Below are 24,827 nucleotides of genomic sequence, written 5' to 3' on the forward strand. Positions count from 1 at the left end.
GTAAAGGTATACAACCCATAGTTAGGAAAATTGGACTCCATGACGGTTCAATTCTATTGTCCAAATAATTCTCCAAGAATTGTAGAGGCAAGAAATACAAGTTCTTAAAGGACCCCTAAGAGAGGAAAGAAAATCTTCGAAGCATTGATATTAGAGAGGTCCAAAACACTGATAGACCTCTCAACATTGCTCTACCTACAAACTCTATTATAGTACAAGAAGAACAACCGTTAGTAGAACAAACTACTGAAGTAGAGGCAACGGTTACTCAGCAAGAACATGTGGAGGAAATACCATCAACCGTAGTGAGCACATAGGCACCGATGCGTCTTAAGGGATCAACTCGAATTAGAAAAAGCACCGCATCCTCTGATTATGTATACCTTCAAGAATCTGAGTTTGATTTGGGTCCTTTTATAGACCCAGTCACATTCAGAGAAGCCATGGAAATTTGTAACTCCGCACTCTGGCTTGAAGCCATGAAAAGTGAAATTGACTCCATGGTCACTAATGGCGCCTGGGATGTAGTACCGCTGCCGATAGGTGCTAAAACAATTTCATGCAATTGGATATTTAAGACTAAAAGAGCACATAATGGTGAAATTGAGAGGTACAAAGCAAGACTAGTGGTTAAGGGTACAATACAAAAAGAGGAGTTGACTACAATGAAACTTTTTCTCCAGTCTCCAAGAAAGATTCATTTAGAATAATCATGGCATTAGTAGCTCATTATGATATGAAGCTACATCAAATGGATGTGAAAACAACATTTTTGAAGGGTGATCTAGAAGAAGTGTAAATGGAATAACCCGAAGGGTTTAAAGTTGAGGGCAGGGAACATATGGTTTACAGATTAAAGAAGGCAATCTATGGATTGAAGCAGGTCTCCCGCCAATGGTATTATAAGTTCCATAGTGCAATTACATCCTTTGGATACAAAGAAAATGCAGTGGATCAATGTATATACCTCAAGGTCAGTGGGAGTAGTTTCATCCTATTAGTGTTATATGTCGATGACATCTTGTTTGCCAGTAGAGACATGAGCTTGTTACATTAAACAAAAGGATTTTTGAAACAAAAATTCGACATGAAGGACATGGGAGAAGCTTCTTATGTCCTTGGAATTGAGATCCTGAGAGATAGAACTCATAAAGTTCTAGGGTTATCCCAAAAAGCCTACATTCAAAGGGTCTTAGAGCGCTTTGGAATGGAAAACTATACATCAAGTGTAGTTCCCATTCATAAAGGGGATAAACTTAGTAGTGAAAGTTGTCCTCAAACTAAATATGAAAAGGAGGACATGAATAAAGTTCCTTATGCATCACCCGTTGGCAGCCTGATGTATGCATAGGTCTGCACTAGACTTAACATTGCATTTGTAGTGGGAGTATTGGGTAGGTTTCAAAGCAACCCAGGTAGGGAATATTGGAAAGCTGTTAAGAAAGTGCTCAGGTATCTGTAGGGAACAAAATAGTATGTTCTCACATACAAGAAAGGGGACAAATTGAATATATGTGGATACACTAATTCAGATTATGGTGGTTGCCTAGACATTAGAAAGTCCACATCAGGATATATATTTCTGTCTGTTGGAGGAGAGATCTCTTGGAGGAGCAGCAAGCAGAAGTTGGTTCAGAATGTGATTTACCAGTTGGGTAGGACCCAGATTGAGGCCCATCATGGTGGCCATGATCCAGATTGTTAGAAAATTTACCTGTTAAGAGCTCATTTATGAGGGTATTGGACTTACACAATTTCCTAATAAAACAGCCCCATAAATTAAGTGATTTATGAGATAAAATTTGAATTTTAAATCTCCCATTTTACAATTAAGGAAGCTATGGGGTTGATTGATTGAGAGAAATTATGGGAGTTGATTTCCCTCTAATTAGGCAAGATCTTTGATAGGAAGATTGCCTAATAGAATGACTAGAGAGAGGACCCATCTCCCCTAGGTGTGTGATCTCTTTTGACTTCTCCTTTAAACTAGAGAGATAACACAAGAGAGATCAAATCAGCACTAAGGGGATATTATAGTTCTCACGATTCATTGACTCTAATCGATGAATAGTTGTTGGGTGATTCGACTGCATCAATCAGCAAGCAAGGAACCAAATCCAACGAGATCAGAATAGAGCAAGAAGAAGGAGGTTTCGATCTCAACAATCATAGGTTCAGCAGATCCCTATACAGAGACTAAGGCCACTAGAGGTAAAAGTTTTCCTACATACTGATCATTTATTTGGTTGAACAGATCTTGGTTAACTTACATTATACTCTACAGAAGAAAGTATTAGCAGACTACGCATCACTAGGTTATCAAAAATAGCCATCCAATCAATGGCATCTTTTGATTGCTCATCGTCTTTTAGACTATCCAAAATGTTATGAATATAAACAACAGTTGTTCTACACCCCAGCACCATCAACCTTGTGATCCTCTACAACAAGGAGAATTGGCAGATCCCTAGATCTTCATCTTTGGTTCATGTATCTGTGCTTTCACCCGTTGCAGGCGGTAGACTTTTCCACCTCATTCCTTAACTCTTCATTCAAATCCCCTTTCTCAGATTCTTGGGATGATTTTCATGTTCTTACTGGGTGATTTTTTGTGCATCTGCTTCTTTATTTTCTTTGCCATCATCTTTTCTCTCTTCTTTTGAGGTGATGCAACTTTGGGCACCTCTGTCTGCTTACCTCTTCCATCTACATTTCTGATGGTATGCGATCTGGCGGCTCTCACTTGGCAAATGACTCGGACGCCGAGTTAGAGGTTTTCTTTGTCGGAGGCTGAGCTAATTAAGTTTGGATGAGCTAAGTGGTTTTGCAAAAGAGGAATGTTAGAGTGCCTAGGTTGTTTTTACTCGAGGAAGGCACTTCGATGCTTAAGTTAGAATTCTTTGAAATGCTAAGAAGTTTAGAGAATGCGAGAGCTTAGTTGCGCGTACCTTCTCTGAGGAGAATGGCGCCTTTATATAGGTGTGAGGGATTAGAGACCTTCTGTAACAGGTCCTAGATTCCCGAAGAGCCATTTTCGCTAAGTTGGGAGAGAGTATCTCCATCAGTTATATAATTTGTGCAGAGAGCTGAGGTCCATCCAATTGACTTTGACGCGGGTGATGCGGGTAGGCCTGCCTAATGGTCGACCGTTAACACTATGGAGAATTTACTTCGGTAACGGATCTATATAATAGGTCGGTGAGCACGCCTTGCAGATCTCCACTTTATACCTTGCTTAGCTTGGTCGGTCCTCGAGGGAGGTCGCTCCTTGCATGGAGGTCCTTTAGATTGCCCAAGCCACGGTACTCTAAGTTGTCTTTAGGCGAGGTGCTACTAACCGACCTGCCGAGGTGGTCTATTTACTCAACACCAAAGTATCACTTAAATCCCGGGTGTCGTGATGTTACTTGAAGGACCAAATTACCCAAAGATTAATTATTTTTCTCTGTTTGCATTATCAGTCTGCATTCCTCAAGGTTTCTTAATCACCAAAGCTTTCTCTACTGTTGGCGTCAAGAGACAAATCGCATTCATCAAAAACATCTTCAACACCTAAACCAATATTGGATGCTCTCATGTTCTGTTTCCCCTCGGGGAAGCGACCACCAAAGAGAAAGGCATTCAATAGGGAAAGCTTGCATTTTTAGATCTTTCATTCTTCAATTATAGGTACGAATTCTTTCTCCTTAGTTCTAAACTAACAACAAAGTGATATTGACGATACATGCAAAACAGAAATGGGGTTTGACTGGTCTCAAATATTTGAGACCACATTGGCACACTTTAATATTCATCTCATCTAAAATCTTGAGAACTGGCCAGGAAATGATGTGGTATCAAGCTCGAACGTGCTGGGGGAAAGAATTTTCGGCTATGGCCAGCGGTTTAGGGAGGGGCATTTCCACAAAAGTTAATTGGACGCCATGATGTGTGAAATTTCTCCCAATCGTCAATTCGTCATGAAGAAGACGGAAACTTTCAAATTGTCTCTCACAATTTAATTTTTATGTAGTCGGTTTGATTGGTTTTCTTCAAAACAGGAGAAGAACATTGACCCCAAACAATTTTGTCCAGGAGATGAAGACCTAGATGAATAGCTTTATGCGAAGAACGGTGGTGGATAAACGACGGATGAAAAGCTGGTCTGGATTCTGATTGAAGCCAAGAAGCTCGGGGCGGTTGACAAGGCCATCGTTGTCACCAAACTGCTGATATTGCTAATATTTTATTTTAAAAATTTAGAGAAGAATAATAGGTAAAGGTCTTTTTCATCTTTCCGTTAATATCGTTAGTGGACCTGATGTGAATCCAAACCAGGCTAAGTTTGACAGAAATATGATTGACTGCTCAAGCCTAAAAATTTGTGGGCTGAGTAAGACATTCTAAGCCCAGGCCAGATCATAAATGATCATCAACTCCATTCTAAGGGAAAGTAGTATTGATGAATACCTCATCTTTCTCTGGTTGAATCTTGCTCTTTCTTTGTGTCAATGATCGTAGGTTTGTTTCTGTTGAGTTGCATTTATATAAGTTCTGAAATTTAAATGATCTTCCCAACTATATTTTTGTCTAAAATTTTCATAAATCCATAGCTCTTGTCCTTAATTTAGTTTTACAGTTTAGGGCCTTTTTGGCAGGTCTTTTAAGATCTTTAGGGTGGCTGGAAAAATCCATATTCCATAAAACTTTTGAAAGTTTGAATGGTTGAAAATCTAAAATTTCAAATGAAGTATTTATCAAACGATCTTAATCTTTTAGGTCTCGTTTGTTTGCCAGTATCTCATGGGGTAAGTTAGTCAATTAGATAATTGATTAATTTTCCGTGTCACTATAATGAGTCATAGAAAATGAATTTTTCAGAGAATACCGGTTACGATTACCCTTCCAAAAGGGTAGGTTATCCGTTACCCTCTTCTAAAGGGTAGGTAAGTTGCAACCAGCCAAACACATTAATCCTCTCTCACCTTCGTATTTATTGGATATGTGGAAGCATGATCGAACACCAAAACTGGAAGTTAATTGGTTAACTTTCTTCTAAGGGGGCGTTCTTTTTTCAGATTTTGAGAGGGAGAAAAGTTGGTCAATGGGAACCAAGAATCCCATTTTTTTTTCTTTTATGTGGGGACTAGGGAAAATTTATTTTCTTGGGTATCACTTATTCGGCTAAGTGATACCCATTTGTGGGTAAATAACTTTCCCACCTAGAGGTGTAAAGTGGGTTGTGCCATCTTCCCCGGTGGTAATTTTGGGGGTCGGTCCAACACGGCCCATGGCCCAGGCCCAAGCAAGCCTGTGTCGTGCCGTGTCGGCACGCGGGCCTAGACTCACTGAATGGATTTTGTCAAATCAAATGTCATATAAGGGATTCAGGATCATTGAATTAGGATTCAGGAATCAGGACATGAAACAAATAATAAATTAATAACAAATTTATGATTACCCAATAACCCAAAGAATAAATAAATAAAAATATAAAACAATTCAAATAGGAATTTAAAAATTTTATTTCATTTAAATTTGAACGAATAATGATACAAATTACAAAGCATACAATTATACAAATGTTGAAATTATGAAATATACAATGGTTGGATACTTCATATAAACTTTATACTTGGATAGTTGGATGAATGAAATATGAAAATGGAATAAATTAATAAAATATAAAAAAATACAATATAGAATTATAGACTATATAGTTACAAATTGAAAATACAAAATTACATTAATAGCAAATAAATTAAATAAAATTAAAACAAAATTTATAATAATTTGACAAAATAAAAAATTGTGGGTTATTTGTTAAAATTTACAATCTAAACAAAATTTACATATGCATTATGATAAAAGTATTCACACACACTTTCATCATCTCCTTCAGGTGAAAAACCAAATTTTCGGTGTATGTAGTACTATAGTAGTCTGTAGTATCATGCCCTCCTTTGTCTTGTAATTGTAAAGTTGTAATCTATATTTTGCATCATGATTCATAACTGCATCTAGCCAATCTTAGTAGGTTGGTATAGTGGTAGTGTCGTAGTGTGATACCTGCAGGTCCTGCACTAAAACAACTAAACAAGACTCTAATGGAACTATAGCCTATAGACACCAGAGGGGTTAGTAGATCACGGATCACGTGGCATGGCGGGATTGGTGGCGAGAAATGTTCTCCGAGACTTTGACTTCTCTCAATATTTTTAAAATTTATTTTCCATTATTTCAAAAATTCATTTAAATTGTGGGTTATTTCTTCTTCCTTCTCATGTGTGAAAAAATGTCTAGTCAAATGGCCAGTACCACCCTTGCTACAATAGCTAAAGTCTTTTCTATATTTTTGGAAAATTACTCTTTTCCCCTTCCCCTCAACATCCTCTATTTTAAATATTCTCCAAATCAGGTTACTAAACTTGGGGTTTTGGGAAGAGATGGCCATTTTTTTTCAAATTCTAAAAAAAAAAATAAATTTAATTTAATTGGACTTACCCCGGATTGCCGGTTTAGAATCCCAACTTGATTTCAACGGTTAAAGCCTTTCAATGTGACAATGTCGAAGGCTCTAAGCCTCCCAAATTGCTAATTTGGAGAATCAGACAATCAGCCAATCAGACTGAAACTATGAGAGTTCTCTCAGATGGTAGAGAATGTATGAGAGACTGAAAGAGACTGAGAGAGGAAAGACTGAAGAGATTAAGAGAATAACTTAATAGGAGAATTATTGAATGTTGATTGTTGAATTGGTGTGATGAGAATGGTGGATGATAGGGCTATTTATAGGAATTGAACATAATTCAATTGCCCAAAATACCCAAAAAACTATCTGTTATTTAGTTGTTGGGAGGGGCATTTTGGTCATTGTAAAGTTACTTATAACTTTACCCCAAATGCCCCCTAAACTAGTTGTTATATAGCTGTTGGGGGGGCATTTATGTCATTTTTTCAATTCCCCATAAGCAAAACACACAAATACCCCCCCTAATATGGCTGTTTATAGCTGTTGGGGGGTATTTCTGTAAAATATCTCCCAAAAAGTCGAAACTAGCCATTGGGCCCCTTGGGGGGGGGCAAACCGCCCAAGTCCCAAGTCCCAAGTCCCGAGACATCCAACGACTACATTCCCAAGCGGGCCGAGTGTAGCCCGTTGTGGGGCTAGCAGGCCGTGCTTCGTGCCGTGCCGACCCAAGGACCTCGAACTCCCAACCCAATATGGCACGGACCTCTGTGCTAGGCCTGGCATGGCCCATTAGCCTTCATGCTGTGTTGGGCCACGGGCGGCCCAGCCTGATTTATACCTCTATTCCCACCTAGGGGGAAAGTTGCCAACACTTGAATGGGACAAAAACGCCCATTTTAATAATGGATTTTTATGGATAAAATGGTCATTGCATTATTTACATGAGAAATAAAAGAACCTAGGTAAATGCACTTACTCGAGTAAGTGTTTTGTAGGAAAAACTTACCCAAGTAACTACATTTACGAGAGTAAATAACTTACCGAAAAGCGAACAGAGCCTAAAAATCATTTGCCTAGGTAAATGTATTATATAGGTATTGATAAAGGAATGAGGCATAGAGATCGGGTTTGGTGCTCAGAAAACCGTTATAAATGTTGCCAAACGGCTTACTAAGTAAATAAACAATTGATCACCTAAGGCTAGGACTTAAAAAAAAAACATAAGGTTTTTAAACCCGAATTGGATAATGAAGCAATCAGGGGTTAGGTTCTCGGGGTAAATGGTCCGATTATTTGAACCGAATAAATGGCCCATTTTGACAAAAAATAAGAAATAAAAAATAAAAAAATGGTCAAAACTATTGAATGATTTGAATAATTCAACCACCCGAATCAGCAATTTATTGACCAAATCAGCGGTTTTCGGTCAAATAAGAGTAAAATGAAACCGGTCACCTGATCTGTTCCCAATTTTCCGGTCTGACCGTCCGATCGGTCCGGTTTTGAAAACCATGAAAAAACAATTGATCACCTAGAGGGACCTTATCACCCACGGACTTCTTGAGATGTGGCCCACAAGAGAATTGATCACCACCTTCTCTACTTCGGCTGCACAGGAATTTTTTTTTGATGATTCATTGAGAACATTCACACTGAGTAAATAAATCACTCAATTGGAACATTTGACATCATTTATTTGATCAGAATCTTTTAGTTTCTTCCCATCTGTCGTACGTGCTTGCGCACCGGTTGAATCATGGACTCTCCCCCACTTCGGAATCGTCATTGGATTCATTGAGATATCCCCACTCCACTCTGCTCTACTGTACAGGCTTAGCTTGAGGAGTTGCAGTTGCGGGGGAGAGAGAGACAATGGCATCTTCTTCGTTTGCTGGGGCCGCTGGATCTTTCGTTGCGCAGCATAAGAGATGGTTTGCTTCCTCCACAATTCCTCGATCCATTCCATTTCTCTCATTAGATCATCCAAAGACACTCGTCTCCTTTTCGTCGTCAGTTCAAGGTACCATTTGCCCATTTGCCCTTTGATGTGTAATCTCTCTCTCTCTCTCTCTCCCCCATTTTGAGAATTTAGTTGTTGTTTTTTTTTCTGTTTCGGGTAGTTTCTTCCCCTACCGTAATCATTCAGAGAAAGGGTTCTTCTTTCGCTCAAACAGCAGCTGTTCGACACCTTATTGGATCCCTGACCAGAACAGAGGGCCTTCGTTTCGCTGTGGTGAGTTTCACGGAACCCCCTAAATTCAGTGTGAAAAACTTTTCAGTTCCTTTAGATTTGATTTTTATTTATTTTTGGTTTTATTTATTTTTTTTAAAGTATCCACATACCCAGTGGAATGTCAGGGAATGTGGAGTAAAAGTGGTACCTTTAATTGAACTAGTATATGATGAAGCAAGAGGTGAAACAATTTGTGTGAATTGGAGGTTCAAATGAAAGAAGATTTATTATAATACTTCACGTTTTTCCATAAGTTGTTCTTGCCATTGATTCCTTCCTCATTATAAAGGTTGTAGCACGGTTCAATGAAATTGTGACAAAGCTGCTGTTGGAGGGAGCTTTGGAAACTTTCAAAAGACATTCAGTTAGAGAAGAGGATATTGACGTAAGTAGCCCCCTTAAAACCTTTGGGTTTTCATCAACCAGAACTGTGACCCTCCTGCTGAATGGTTTCTATCAATTGTTATGTTGATGGGATAATAAAATGCTTCCTTATCTTCATTGCATGGACAACATGTAGGTATAGCCTGGTCTTTAGTCTTCCTTTTCTCCAGGCACTTGTTAAAAGGACTATTATTTTCTTCACTGTTCATTAGGTTGTGTGGGTTCCTGGAAGCTTTGAAATTCCTGTTGTTGCAGAAAGGCTTGGGAAATCAGGAAAATATCAAGCGGTTTTATGTATTGGAGCTGTGGTATGGTTCCCTTTTACATTATCTATTAGCAATTTTGGATTCTGGATGCTCCACTGTAAATATATTATTAGTAATGGGAAAATATATATTTTCTATTGCTTGATTCGACATTTCCCACATAGCTTTAAACCTTTTAAATTTAACACATCTTTCAAGTTTCAATATACACCATGGAACCCCCTTTTGTAAAGAGCCCGTTTGGGAGGGCTTCGGCTTTGATTAAGCTGCGTCGACTGAGCCGCATTGAAGAAGCTACTAGGATTAGCTTTACCAGATAGTTCGTTAGCTCATTTAAAGTGTATTGGACTTTCCAGGTTTTTCACCAAACATAACTTCAGGCTAATTTAAAGTGTATTCGGGTGCTTAGTCTGTTAAATCATGATTAATGAAAACAGTATCTCCTCTATTGAGATATTGCAAGGAAAAAATTTCTTTTACCTTCTCTTCTTTTGGTCCTTCCAAGTTTAGGTAGATTGATTTGCATCAACATGACTGGTCATTGGAGTTTTTTGATCATGCTTGTTGATGTCCCTGCCATGAAGCATGTTCTTATATGTTGCTAACATGACTTATTTGCCATGCCTATGCCATTCATTTTGTCCATGTGGTTAGTTAGACTGGTTGGCATATGATTAATGATATATCATTTCTAGAGCTTTTCTTCTTATTAGTCCACCCTTTATTTTTTATGTTGGTGTCATCAGACTTGTCACCATTTCCCCAGCTAAACATGAGATTTCTGTGTCAGTAGATAAGAGGTGATACTACACACTATGATGCTGTTGCTAATTCGGCTGCATCTGGAGTACTGTCAGCAGGGTTAAATTCAGGTTTGCCCTGTCATATCAATTCTATTTTCCCCCATGCAATGAAATGTATCAAGATTGAATTATGGTTCTTGGTTTCTTTAACAAATCATGAGAATAGTGCCTTTTGCTTGAAAGTGGGTGGGGTCTGCTTCTTTGGAGGTGATACAAAGCACCTTTGAGTGTTTTTTTATCTTTATTGTTTTTGTCTTTTGGTATGTCTATCATATTAGATATTTATGGCTTCTAGTCTTTTGCTGTGGGGAGGTAGAAGCATTGGGATGCTAGCATTCTCTGTTGAAATCTGGTTGCAGAAGTTTCCAGTTTTTCACAATCTATTACAATTTTTTCCCAGTTCCTGAATGTAGTGAAGAAGCTGAAGGAGCTCTCTTTCTGATATTGCAGGGGTTCCATGCATATTTGGTGTTCTAACCTGTGATGACATGGATCAGGTAAGTTTAGGTGTAAGTGTTGCCTCTTGGTATGTGTTAATGCAATTTCTCAAGCTTGCTAATTGATGGAGAATTTCATATACTTGGTTCACCTTTTCTTTTTTCTTATTTTTTTTTGAAAGGTAACATATATTTTATTAATATAAAATGCAAAAAGTATACATGGTCCTCTGTACAAAGAGATTCTGTACACCATATACACCCATTAGGGACCCCAAAAAGTCTACTCTCAAAACAAGAAGAAAAAACCTCCCCATCAAAACATTTAAGATTTGAAATCTAGCTCTTGATGAGGTCCACTGAAACATTAACAAAGATTCTACTCTTCAGAATTGACCTTTTGATCAAAGATTCTACTCTTTCTTTCCTGCCAAATAGCCCACAAGACACTGCTATAGGCACCACTGCCCAGAAAGGGTCTCCCTTTCTTAGACATACCTTGTATTTTCCACCCTTCCAGGAGGTTCCTAACTGAAATTGGGTAGCACCAAAAATCAGGAATTGCCTTTATAGAAGTGATTCCATATTCTGGAACCCAGTTTACAACAGATTACATCATTGCCCAAAACAAAGTGGGTCTATTAACCCCCTGCTTTGCTAGCACATCAGCCACCCCATTTGCTTCCCTTTTCACCCAACCAAGGCTAGAGTTAAATCTCCTGGCAAGTAGGTCAAATTGTCTAAAAATAATTCTGAATTTTCATGGTACTGATTCAATTTTCTTTGCCCATATTATGATCAGTAGTGAATCCCCTTCAATTTCCAATTCTCTTGCTCCTAACTGCTCAGCATGTTTCAAGCCCTGCAGAAGAGCCTGAGATTCAGTCTGAATTGATTCACGAAATCCATTTGGTCCTGAGAACAGTGCCATTACTTCTCCTGGGTTATTCTGAAAAGCTCCCTCTATTTCTGCACTTCCCAGATTGCCAAATTGAGCTGCAATCAAAATTAGCTTTAGTTTATTTACTTTGGTGGTTTCCATTCCATTCTCACACTATCTTTATAAGTTTCTGATTGTGCCACTTCTCTCCAATTCCTTCAAATGTCATCTGTAGAAACACCCCTGAATTGTTCCAGAGTTTTAACCCAGTGTGCAGATCTGATTTTTATGGCTTCAATCAATTCCTCCTTTGACTTACTTTTTTCATTGAATATTCTTTATTTCTTTCTGCCCATATAGACCAAGCCAAGGCTTCTCTTACTACCTTTCACATACATTTTCCCCTTTTCTTTTGTCACCTCAGGAAATTGGAGTTGAACAAACTCACTGTATCTTGTGGGGGGCCCATCTGCAACCAAAGAGAGAGCAGAAGTAATCCCAAATATAAGATACAGAAGAGCAGGATATCAGTAAGTGAGGGAGGGTTTCACCACAAGCCTTACAAAGGACACATACATGTGGAGAAAAGCAATTATTTTGCCTTCTTTTCTGTAGCACATCATAGGTGTTTTACCTTCCCTAGGAACATCTCTCAACAAAGAGCCTATATTTTAGGAGGTATTGATTTGCAATAGATTTCTCTCACAGTGAAATTTACCTCCAGAGTCAGAAAGGGTTAGCAGATTAAAAAGAGAGGCACAAGAAAACAAGCCACCAGGGGCTGGGTGCCAAACTCTAATATCAAGAACATTTTGATCCAGGTAAACCATTTCCATGTTTGAAAGGAGGAGGAGGAGGAAATCACATTTATTATCTCTCAAGCCCCTTATAAACCCAAAGTTCCAATTTATCTCGAATCTTGATGACACTCCAACCCTGGCTACAAGTTCAGCCTTAAGATTTGACAAGGAGTAAAGGTCGGGGAATTGCACTTTAAAGGGCTGGTCCCCAAGCTAATGATCTCCCAAAATAAGACCTTATTCCTACACCCCATATCAAGATGAATGAAATTAGGAAAAATAGGCAATACCTCAATGATTGCTTTCTAGGGGGAGTTTAAAGCTGCCTTTGAAGCTAATTTTGTATCCCAACCATTGTATGCTACACCATGAATGCTTTCAATGATCTCGTGCCAAAATCTATCTTCCTTACGAGGAAGTCCCTGTAGTTACTTACCTAGAAGAGCTGTATTTCACTTCGCCAAGTTCTCAATGCCTAGTCTGCCTTGCTCCGTGGGTTTACGAACTTGCTCCCATTTTATCAAGTGGGCTTTTTCTCCCTCTCCTGGCTCCCATAAGAAGTCCCTCATCATCTTCTCTAGTTATCCAGCTACTTTTGTCGAGATCCTAAAGGTGGACAGGAAGTAAGTGGGCAAGTTTGCCAAGGTGGACTTAATCAAAGTAATCCTACCCCCATAGAGATATAGTTTCTCTTCAACATGGGTAGCTTTTTGGTGAATCTCTCTACAATTGGTTTCTAGAAACTCTCAAGTTTCAGATTTCCTCCTAAAGGCATCCCAAGGTACTCTAGTGGCCACATTTTTGCCTCACAACCTAGTATTTTTGCCAAAAATTGGATTTCTTCCCTCGTCCATGTTAGTTCCTACCACAACTCTTTCCCCAATTGACTTTTAACTTTGAGATCATTTGGAAATCATTAACTAAAGCTTTCAGATTCCTTAAACTGGATTCATTCACCACAATCCTCACAAAAGATTTTCTTAAGCTCCGAGAACCCCCTATTTGCTAATGTTGTTCATTCATTCATCCTAATAAAATATTTTCTTAAAAAGCAATTAAAATTGTAAATTCATTATTTTTTGTTTGAGAACTAAGAATTTAACACCTAACATTGATTTGTTTGGGCTAGCCTCGAGGGGCGTGGCACAAAGGCGGCTCGTAGAATCAGGAATGTAATATGTTTTACATTACATTAGCTACTTGAAGTAATGCAATTGAGTGAAAGAAGAGATTAGAGGTTTTACATGCTTGAAAATGTTTTATATGTTTGATTTTATTTTTAAATTCTCATTTGAATATGCTTTACATCTTATGTTTATGTATTTTAATTTTAAATAATACTCCCCACAATATGCAATGGAATCCCCATCTCCCATTTCCATCAGTACCAAAGTTTCTGTACCAGTGTCTTTACCGAAGAGGAGTTCGGTTCCAAAAAAATCAGAATTGTCAAGTTTGTGGGCACTCGTTGAATCAAGACTGCTTACACTAGAAGGTTGATTCACTTCTTCTTTGAGGTCTCTAAGATCCTCCCAATCTGTCTCACAGTCAGAATCTCATTGTGAATCCCTGTTATACTGTGGATTTGGCTTTCTAGGAGTTGTTGAGTTTTCCATACCATGACGTTGCCACCTCCAAGCTTTTTGTGGCACCTTGACTTTGATTTCTTCTTGAGGAGAGGATTGGAGAACACCCCTAGTTGAGTTTTACGCTGTAGGGATGTGATGGCTGCTAGGAAGAGTTGAGGAGGACAATGATAGACAGATATTATCGTCCCCTATTGACAAAACAGGCCCCTCTACATGCTTCATTAATATGACCCGGCTCAGTTTGGATTTAAAGCAAGTTCACTTGATGTAAAAGAGGTATGGGCTTCTGGTTCCTTTCTCTACCCATTGGTTCTAATTGACCCGTCTAGGTTAGAATTCGATTTAGCGCCTCCACATAAGATTTCTTCTGGGCTGTTTGATCTGGTTCAAAATAATTTGAAAATTTATCCTTAATGCTATGTTTGGTTTGAAGGAAAAAGTAGGGAAAGGAAAGGAAAGTTAGGGAAACCTTCACAAATCTTTTATAGGTTTCCCTAACTTTCCTTTCTTTTCTCTACCTTTTCCTTTAAACCAAACGTAGCCTAAAAGGAAAAGTGTCCGTTCTGAGAAATTCCACCGACGTTTCAGCTCCCTGGCATCCAGTTGTTCACCTCAGCACCTTCTTCCTTCTTCGACCTTGGATTCCAGAGTTTGGCTTCAACCTCTAAAGCTAGCCAGACTGTTCTCCAATAATCATCTGCAAAAATCTCCATTGCTTGGGGGATCTTCTCCGCTTTTGCTCCAGCCACTTTGATCTTGATTGCTCAAAGGTCTTGCATGCAGTATGATTCCAGGACACCTCCACAGACCACTGCAATTTTGTGGAGAAAAATTTCCTGCCAAAGGTCAAAAGGTAGCCCAAGATTTTAATAATGATGCTTCTGTGAGAGATTCCTCTCATTACAAGAGGGTGACCAGTTTTCCACCATGATCTGGCCAAGCTTTGTTTCAACAGCCATCGTATCAATCTGAGTTTCCCCTACATCGAGGATTTCTCTCTGTTTGTCAAATGGAATAAGGGTGACCTTCTGTTTTAAGTGAAGCTTCTCCACCAGCACTTCCAGTATTTCTTTCCAGTCTTTGACTTCACTTTCTAGTTTCACAACTTTCTTCTTGACCCAGTCCATTACTCTTCCTTCCACATTATTTTTTTTTTTTGATTGGAAATGGTAGCTTTCATTAAGGATATCAAATAAACATCTTACACTGTCAACCACTCAGACAAAGAGTGTTGACCCCAAAATAGCATCAAGAGTTACAGTACAGTTCATTACTCTTCCTTCCACACTATTTTTGAACAGGCTCCAGTGAAGAGCAACACTGTTTTTTTCCATTCTGAGCACCAGTCTCTGTTTCATCAAGTTTAGTATTCATACTTTCACCTTCTTTGGATGTTCTTTTCTTCTCTTCCTCTGAAACCACTTGTTCTGTTTTCAAAGGCTTGTCTCCCTCTAAAGTAACCTCTTCCAATGCTGCCACTAACAATTCCAACTCTGTTTATCTCTTCCTTCAGGTAAGCAGATCATTTGCTCCCTCCTTTTGCCAAAGAACTCAATTAGAGTAATGAACCAGCCATTTCTGTTCCATCTGTTTTCTACCAAGAATCTTTTGCCATCTCGTACCAGCTCATTTCTCCAGCCTTGTATTCTCTCAGCAAAGATTAAGCCATCTACAAAGCCCTTGAACCGGCATAATTCTTCCTTCTCCAAGATGACCATTGCTCTTCTGCCCTGCCTTATCTTCATACTCCTCCTAATTTTCTCCCTCTCTCAAGGAGTTTTATTCCATTCTTTAATTTCTTCAATTCTTCTTTAATTTTTTTTGATAGATAATGATAATGAAAATTTTATTAAATAAAGAACTAAGTATTCATCATACAATTCCCCACAAAGAGGCACGAGGTGCAGCCTCCAAACTACACCATAAAGCTTACAATTGAGCCCAAAAGAGCTGATTCCTATGTACTCCTTGTTTAGCTAGAAGGTCTGCCAGCCCATTTTCTGATCTTCTTTCCCATTGAACTGTGACTAAAATATTTGAAGTCAGCCACTTAAATCTTCTCAAAGCCCCCTTGTACGGTCAGGCTGCTGTCTCTGGTTCTTTTAGCCATCCAATAACCAATTTGGAATCACCTTCAATCATTAAATGCTCCACTGCCAACTCTCTTGCATATTCTACTCCTTGTAACACAGCTTGGAGTTCTGCATTTACAGAGTCTCCCCACCCTATAGGACCAGAAAATAGAGCTACAGTCTGACTCTCATCATTTCTAAAGACTCCCCCTATTCCATATGGCCCCGGGTTGCCCAAACTACTGCCATCAAAATTTAGTTTAATGACGCCTGCATCATTAGGCTTCCAATCCACCACCGGCTTGCTTCTGATTGCGAAACTTATAGCTAGTTGTTCCCAATTTCTCCTTATGTCATCAAAAGTGTAGCTAGTTGTTCCCAATTTTTCTTTCAGCTTTTGTAGTTTCTTCAAAAATTTTTGTCCTTCCCATTTCGGGTCTTGAAGTTGTGTTTCCGACCACTCTCTAACCTTTTCCTTAAACACTGGATGAGAAAGCCATATTTTCAAATCTGAACGGGGTAGGACCTCCTAATGCACTACGTTGGAAAGAGGCATATAGGCCAATGATCCGAGGTAATTCTTGGCAAAGTAACACCCAGAATACCACACCAATATTCTTTCCAATCCAAGGATTACCTGGAGCATATAGGATTTATTTGGAGGTTTGACCATGTGAACCTGAATAATCCCAAAGATATTTCTTTCGGCTCAAATCATTAAATCTTCTCATGCTGGTGGCCACCTTCTGTCTTGCATTGTTTGACTCACTGGCAAATCCAATTACATTGAAGTCTCCTCTTGGACACCAAGGTCCCTCCCAAATCCCCCTTACATCTGCAAGTTCATCCCGCATCAAGTTCCTTTCCCTTTAAGAGTTTGGCCCATAGACATTCGTAAGAGCCCAATAAGTATTTAGGTTACAAGGTTATGTTAATGCTATTTTGTGTGTGTGTTTGTGTTTTTTTTTTTATTAGTAAATATGTATTTTATTAAAATTCAGATTGTAAGCAGTTTATACAACTTGATGATGAGATTGCTGATCCCCTTTAATCACTCTATTCACCCCTCATTACAGTGTAGCCCAAAATAATTGCTATCTCAATGCTCCTTGTTTTGCTAACCCATCAGCTAGCCCATTTGCACTTCTTCGGATCCATTTAAATTCAGCCTCAACCTCCTTTGCAATTTTCTCTACTTCCCTAATCACATGTTTAAACGTCCATGGGGTGTGGCTGCTATTTGTTGCCTATGAAATTACTACTTTTGAGTCCCCTTCCACTTCAACATGTCTGCATCCTAGTTGTTTGGCTAACTTTAACCCTCGTAGTAATGCCAATAGTTCGTCCTTCAGCGAGTTTCTGTTGCCAATCGGTCCTAAGAACATGCCCAATATCCTCTTGTCGGAGTTTCTTAATACTCCTCCTATTCCTGAGATGCCTGGATTTCCATATGAGCACCTGCCAAAATTCAGCTTTACTTTATTGCCTTTAGGTGGTTTCGACTCCAGCCTTACTTTATCTCTTACTCTCGAAGATTGTGCTACTTTGGACCATGTTCTTAGAATATCTGCGACTGAGAAGACTTGAAAGCAGTCCAAGAGTTTTACCCAATGGGCTACTTTCACCTTGATACTATCAATCACTTCCTCTACTGTTCTACTTTTTTTCTAAGAAAATTCTGTTGTTTCTCTCTTCCCATATTACCCAACAAATTGCTGCCTTCGTTGCTCTACACATTACCATCCCTCTTTTCTTTCTCTGTCTCAAGAAATCATGGTTGAAGAGTCTTGCCACATCTTGAGGGGGAGCCCACCTGTAGCCAAAGAGAGTACAAAAGAATTCCCAAATTCGATGCACAAAGGAACATGATATCATTAAATGGGAAAGGGTCTCACCACTTTCCTTACACAATGAACACATGAGGAGAAAGGCACATATATGGCCTTCTTTTCTGCAGCATATCACAAGTGTTTACCTTACCAAGGAATACTTCCCAACAGAAAGCTTGGATCTTCGGGGGACTAGGCTTGCACCAGATTACTTTCACAGGGAAAATCCCACCTAGAGGGTTGGGGGAAGCAAGTACTTTGAAGAAAGAGGAGCAAGAAAAGAGGCCGTTTGGAGAGCCTACCCAGATTCTAGAGTCTTCCAATGAAGGATCCAAGTGGATCTGCCCTAAGAGGTTCAACAAGTGGGTTAAGGATTCACACTCATTTTCTCTTAGTCCCTTTCTAAAGCCCAAATTCCAGTTCACACCAGTTGGACACGGTGATCCCAACATGGATATAGCTTCCCCCTTAAGGTTAGATAGTGCAAGGAGATCAGGGAATTGGTCTTTTAGTGGGGTTTCCCCTACCCATAGATCTTCCCAAAACAGAATTCTATTACCTTGTCCCACATCGAACTGGATGGAATTGAGGAAAGTAGGGTAGATTTCATGAATTGCTTTCCAAGGAGAAGCCGAGGACCTGTGAGGGGAAACTTTTGCATCCCAGCCATTTCCAGCCATCCCATGAATGCTCTCAATCACTTTTTGCCACAATCTGTCACCCTCAAAGGGAAACTTCCAAAGCCACTTACCTAGTAGAGCTGTGTTCCTTAAAAGGATGTTCCCAATTCCCAAAGCCTCTTCCAAAGGGCTAACTTCCAAGCAAACCTTTCTAACACTGGTTTCTAGAAACCAACTGACTTGGGATTTCCTCCTAAGGGTAAACCTAGGTAACTAATAGGCCAGCTTCTGATCTCACACCCCAAGATTTCCGCAAATTTTATTAGTTCTCATTCCTCCAAATTGACCCCTACAATTCCACTTTTGGTCCAATTTATCCTCAGGTCTGTCACTCCCACAAAATTATTCAGCAACACCCTCAAATTTTCCACCAACTCCTCATTGTTTCCTTCACAAAAAAATATGGTGTCACCTGCAAATTAGCGATGGGTAACAATTACTCGGTTTCTACCTACCCTCCACCTTCTGATGAGGCCTTGAGCATAAGCTTTCGCCACCATTCTACTTAACACTTCTGCCACTAAGGTAAACAGGAATGGGGATAAGGGGGCACCTTACCTAATTCCTCTCCTGGAGGGGAAGAAATCCTTTGCTGTACCATTGATTAGGATTGAGTAGTGAGCTGAATTCAAGCATCCTTTGATCCAAACCCTCCATCTATCTCCGAATCCGAATCTTAATAAAACTTTTAGAAGGACATCCCAATTAACCAAGACATAGGCTTTTTCTAGATCTACCTTACAAACCAGCCCCTTTTCTCGACCCTTTCTTCTTTCCCCTATGCATTCATTAGCCACCAAGATTTGATCCACAATCTACCTTCCTTCTATAAAAGCTCCTTGAAAAGGAGAGATGATCAAGGGTAATACCTTTTTTAGTCTTTTTGCTAAAACCTTTGACAGAATTTTGTAAACACTCCCAATGAGACTTGTTGGTCTAAAGTCTTTAGGGGTTTTGGCCTCCCTCTTCTTTGGAATCAAAGTGATAAATGTGGCATTTGCTTGGTGATACCTCCCCTTTGGAGAAAAATTCATTAAAGACTTCCATGATGTGTGATTTCACCATATCCCAACACTCTTAATAGAAGGCCATGGAGAAGCCATCCGATCCAGGGGCTTTAGATCTGTCCATTGAAAAAATAGCTTCCTTGATTTATTGTAGAGAAAATCTCCTTTCTAGGAAACGAGATTGTTCTTTTGACAAAACATCCCCTTCCATCTTTGGCAATCCTGGCAACACTCCGTGTGGGATTGAGAAAATTTCTTTAAAATGATCTACAAAAATCATTGTAATCCTCTGACTTTCTCTTACCACTTGTCCCTCTTCCTCCACACTCAAGATTAAGTTCTTTCTCCTTCTAGTTGCAAGAGAGTGAAAAAACTTAGTGTTTTCGTTCCCCTCTGCAAGCCACTGACACCTTGATTTTTGTCTCCAACAAATCTCCTCCTTTTGTACTATCTCTTCAAGTTTTTGCTTTTGATTCTTTCTTTCTCCTCTTTCTTCTTCTGAAATGATTCTAAGTGCCTCTTTCCTATCTATCTCCACAATTCTTTTCACCAAGTTATCTTTTATTTCCTCTACCCTTCCGAAATGGTGAGTGGAATGTTTAGGATAAATTCAGTGTTTTAAAAGCGCAAGGTGCAAAAAAGGTGCAAGGGCCATATTGCACCTAAGGTGCAAGGCGCAAGGCGAGGTGTGCGCCTTTTTGAGGCAAGGCGCACAATTTAAAAAAAATGCAAAAAATTCAAAAAAAATGCAAAAGAAAATGCAAAAAATTCAAAAAAATAAAAAATTATAAAACATAATATTAATGAAAATATTAACTTAAGTTTTAAAATAAATGATTCAAAAAACCTATTATCTAAAAGTAAAATACATAAATATAATATGTAAAGCATATTCAAATGATAATTTAAAAATGAAATCAAACATATAAAACATTTTCAAGCATATAAAACCCACAATCTCTTTTTTTCTCAATTGCATCAAGTAGCTAATGTGATATATTACATTCCTAATTCTATGAGCCGCCTTTGTGCCACGCCCCCAGCCCAGTGACCAGACTCAAAAAAAGGGAAAAAGAAGCAAAGGCGCCTACCCTAAAATGCGCCTTGCCTGAGCGCCTAGGCGCGCCTAGGCGCGCCTTTTAAATCACTGGATAAATTGCTGGGATTTTCTTCTGTTTCTTGCTGACATTTATGATTTTGATTTGTTGTCCCCTAAGAAAACCCATCAATGCAGCCAGTTCTATGAATTGAGGAGTTTATTTTTTTATTTTATTTTTCTGGCATCTATCTTATTTGCAATAGCCACCATGTGTAAATTTGTGGTTTTGTTGTTTTCTTTCTCTAAGTTGTACCTTTCCTTCCTTTTCCTCTAATAAATGTTATCAAGATGAAAAAAAAAAGAGAGAAAAAGATGGGTTTGTCCTCTTACTTGTTGGTTTAGCTGGAAGAAATCCAAGATAATATGTTTTAGCCTTTTTTCTCGATACGTTTGTACATCTCTATTAACAGAAGGGTCATTGGTTGATTGGTATCTGAATTCTGTCTATAATTTAGAACATAAACCACACATTTTTTTCTTTATTTTTTAATAATAGCTAATGTAATTAATAATTCTTCCCATTAAGTTTTTTCACTCATCACCCTTTAATGAAGCAGGAGATATGCTGTTTTGCCATTTAACTGCTGAGACATAATGGCTTATACTTGATGATATGCACAGGCTTTAAACAGGGCTGGTGGTAAATCTGGAAACAAAGGTGCTGAGGCTGCTCTGACTGCTGTAAGTTGATTGTGATCGTGATTCTTACTGTTAGTATTATCACTATTATTCATGTGCTTCTGTTTTATGGTTGAATAAACAAAAAGATTTAATGAGAGGGAGTGGGACTGTGTAAGAAAAATAGGAAACATGTGGCAGAGAAAGAGCATTGGTTAAAGCACCTAAAGGAGAGACGATACAAAGAGAAGGAATTACTTTTCGTGAAACAGTACTGTATCTGCTTAGCTAAAATATCTGCATCTTTATTTTCTGAACTCACCCAAAAGCAAGTAAAATAGTCATAGATAGCACTATGGCCAGACTTCTTTGATATCATCAAACATCCTCCATGAATCCTTTGATCCTTTTCCCCAACTTCAGGAGATACCAGAATCGGCTTCTCTTGACATGTTTTCCAACTTTAGCTCCTTTCCAAATTTAAGACCAGAAAGGAAAGAGTTTTTGAGTGTTATTGGAGCCAATAAACCAAGAGCGCTTGAATTAGTGTTAGAAATGTAGAAAAGAGTTAGCAAACCATACCTGGGAATTCCCTTCTGCTTTCTTCTCCATATGAGTAATGTTTCAAAAACTTGAAGAATTTTAGGCAAAATATATGGTGCTTGGCTAATAGAGCCTATAGGTGGTTGCATCAGTTTTTGGAATGACAGGGTGGTGTGTTGGCAGCCCCTTGATGGGGAATTGCCATGTATGTTCACTTGTTCAGTGCAGTAGTACACAAGGAAGCAATTGGTAATAGTTGAAAAAAATTGAGGTGTTGGATGGGGAAATAATCTGAACATCAGACTTCGTTGAATAGTTTTGATAGTAAAATAAAATTAAAAGAAGGAAAAGTGTACAAAAAAAAAAAAAACACAAACAGGAAGCCAGATGCTATAAATAAGATGGTCATTCTTCCATGCTCAAAACCACTTGACCAACATATCTTGGGGTCCTAGCCCTTGCAGCACAGGAAACACTGTTTTTTGTTTTTTTTTATTTTTTTCCTTTTATTTTAGACCCTAACCAATGATGTTTGGATCCAGGCCCATCCAAATTTTTATCCTCTATAGGCTTTACCTGATTTGACACATTTCCAACTATTAAACCCATTTCAACAGTATGGGGTCTAAGAAAGGATCCTGGAAACTTATGAACTTCAACCAATATGAATTAGTATCATAAGCTTGAAAATCCATTGAATCAATGCTTCGTGGTTCCTCCACTGCTCCACATTTCCCAATATAATCCCAAGATCTCCTTGAAGGATCATGGGCCTTTGAACATTTCTCCCACATCGACTCCTTGGTTATTTGAGAAACTTGAGATAAACCTGTTGCAGAGTCATCATGCACCGAGTCACTGACTAATTTGGACATGCAAACCAATGATTAATTCCTGAAATAGTAGGGTGTTGTCCCACCCTTCTATCTAGACCTGTTCATGGTCTGGGCTGGGCCGGGCTTTATCAGTTATAAACAGAAAATGTCTGGGCTCGAGTCTGAGCCCAGCCTGATCATCAGGCCTATTCTTGAGCATGAGTCCCCAAAACCCTATCTGAATAGGAAGTAACATTACTAATATATATTTTTGTTATATATAATGTTATTGGGCTAGGCTTATCTAAGAATTTGAAGCCCAACCTGAAAAATAATTAGGCCTGATGATATATATAGCCTGAGCTTGGCCCTTATATAAAGCCCAAAACCCTATCTGAATAGGAAGTGAATATTATTAATATATATTTTATTATATATAATATTATTGGGCCAGGCTTATTTAAGAATTTGAAGACCAGCCTGAAAAATAACCAGGCCTGATATTTACAGCCTGAGCCCAAGCCTGCGGGCCTCAAAACATGCTCAAGCCCAAAGAACGGGCTGAGCTGTGCAAGCCCACTAGGCTACCTTTCCCATGAACAGGTCAACTTCTATCTGAACCATGCTGCACATGAAAATCATTTACTCTGTAGTCCATTGCTTCCTTCCGGCCATTCATAAACTTCGCCTTCCACTGCCACCTGTAGTGTATGGGTTGGCCTCCCAGTCCAAGGCCTTCGTTGTGTGTAAACTGTTGTCCAAGATCATAATCCATACTGAATCAATGTAAAGAGTGGAAAACCAAACTTTATGCCTTCTAAGAGGCCAAATTTTGCTTTTCCTCCCCAACTAGAAGAACAAACAGCCCAAGGACAACTTTTCTTTTGTATCTCATTTCCGATTGAGAGTTCTATTGCCAAAATTGACCTGATCTATAGATTTAATGTTTCTTTCTTCTAGAGTTCTGGACTGCCATATTGGCAATACTGCTTTTGTTCAGGCTGCTGTTAAAAAAATGTTAAAATGTGTAGTTTACTCTGTCATCTGATTGAGTCGGGTTTTAGAATGGGAGTCCGTAGAATTGTTGGAGCTCCACTTGTATCGCCTTGCACTACTGCTCCGAAAAGATAGAGGATTGTGTCATGTTGACAATCCAATATGAGTACTTGGTATAATTGTTTGACTGGTAATCTTGGCATTTCCATTTCACAAGGCATAATCATATGGAACCAAATTTGAGATCTTCCCAACAGGGAATTTTTGACATAAAAAGAGAAAAATGTATGTATGGGAAATTCTTTTCTTTATTTGTTTATTAGTTTCTGATATATTTTAGGTTTGGTGCAGATTGAAATGGCATCATTATTTGAACATCATTTGGAGGGTTAACATTTTGAGATTGTAAAAGTATCATGAGAGGTTATCTGGCTTAACCTCAAGGAGCTACAATCAGGTTGTTTCTTTAGATTCTGGGACAGAATATTCCATGTTCCTGAAAACTGAATTTCCTACTTCCTAATGCTACATGCGGTTTTAATGGTTAGTAGGACCAAATACTTTTCTTGATTTATTTTTTTATTTTTATTTTTGCAATGGTTTGCACCTTATATTTTATAATAAAAGCAAACAAGCATGCCAACGTTTGGGAGTGATCAAACTGGTTCTTACTTTATTTAGATTGACTAGTAGTTCCACAGTTGATACTTGATAGACAATTATGGACGTTACATAATTCAAAATATTATAGCTCGGCATGGCCCACGGCCCTGTCGTGCCGGCTTGTGGTCCATCCCAGGCCGTGCCTCCCTCCCTTGGGATGTTTTGGGGGGTTAGCTTGGCATGGCCCATGGCCCAAGCCTGCGTGGGCTTGTGCTGTGTCGTGTTGTGTCAAGAGCAGGGCTGGTCTGTGGGTTGAGCCTTAGGCCAGACCAAGCCGTGGACCGGACCAAAGCTATTTATCTAAAAAATTGAAAAAATCTTAAAATTTTATTTTATATGAATTTTGATGTATACAATAATTAAATAAAATAGTATAATAAAATTAAAAACAATTGTTTATTTTATTAATATATTATATACTATATAATACATATATAAATATATTATATATATAAATATATAAAATATATGTGGGCCGTGTCGGCATGTGGTCTGCAGGTTGCACGGCCCACTTGGTTGTGTTGTGCTGGCCTGACCCATAGACTTAAAACCCCAAGCCCGGCAGGCTGGCATGGCCTATGAACCATCATATTGGGCTGCGAGCGGCACGACCCAATTTACACCTCTACAAATACATATAAAATAATATAAAATACAAGGTT

The 24,827-nt window shown here is 38.8% G+C and overlaps 1 protein-coding gene across 1 annotated transcript; it reads left to right on the plus strand.

The window, feature by feature from the left end:
* Window positions 1-8,221: 8,221 nt before the first annotated feature.
* On the plus strand, window positions 8,222-24,163 carry COS1 (6,7-dimethyl-8-ribityllumazine synthase / DMRL synthase / lumazine synthase / riboflavin synthase). The gene is made up of 8 exons (XM_010279550.3): window positions 8,222-8,471; window positions 8,572-8,684; window positions 8,974-9,069; window positions 9,281-9,376; window positions 10,128-10,206; window positions 10,588-10,634; window positions 21,152-21,211; window positions 23,854-24,163. Exons 1-8 carry the CDS (start codon window positions 8,324-8,326, stop codon window positions 23,893-23,895), a joined length of 681 nt encoding a protein of 226 aa, XP_010277852.1. The 5' UTR covers window positions 8,222-8,323; the 3' UTR covers window positions 23,896-24,163.
* Window positions 24,164-24,827: the final 664 nt, after the last annotated feature.

The sequence above is a fragment of the Nelumbo nucifera genome, chromosome 1 (genome assembly GCF_055504915.1).
Source record: "Nelumbo nucifera cultivar China Antique chromosome 1, China Antique-T2T, whole genome shotgun sequence".
Taxonomy (NCBI): domain Eukaryota; kingdom Viridiplantae; phylum Streptophyta; class Magnoliopsida; order Proteales; family Nelumbonaceae; genus Nelumbo; species Nelumbo nucifera.

Coding starts and splice junctions, on each gene's coding strand:
- COS1 (XM_010279550.3), top strand. CDS start 8,324: ATGGCATCTTCTTCGTTTGCTGGGGCCGCTGGATCTTTCGTTGCGCAG. Junction 9,070..9,280: donor TTAGAGAAGAGGATATTGAC/GTAAGTAGCCCC, acceptor ACTGTTCATTAG/GTTGTGTGGGTTCCTGGAAG. Junction 9,377..10,127: donor TTTTATGTATTGGAGCTGTG/GTATGGTTCCCT, acceptor CTGTGTCAGTAG/ATAAGAGGTGATACTACACA.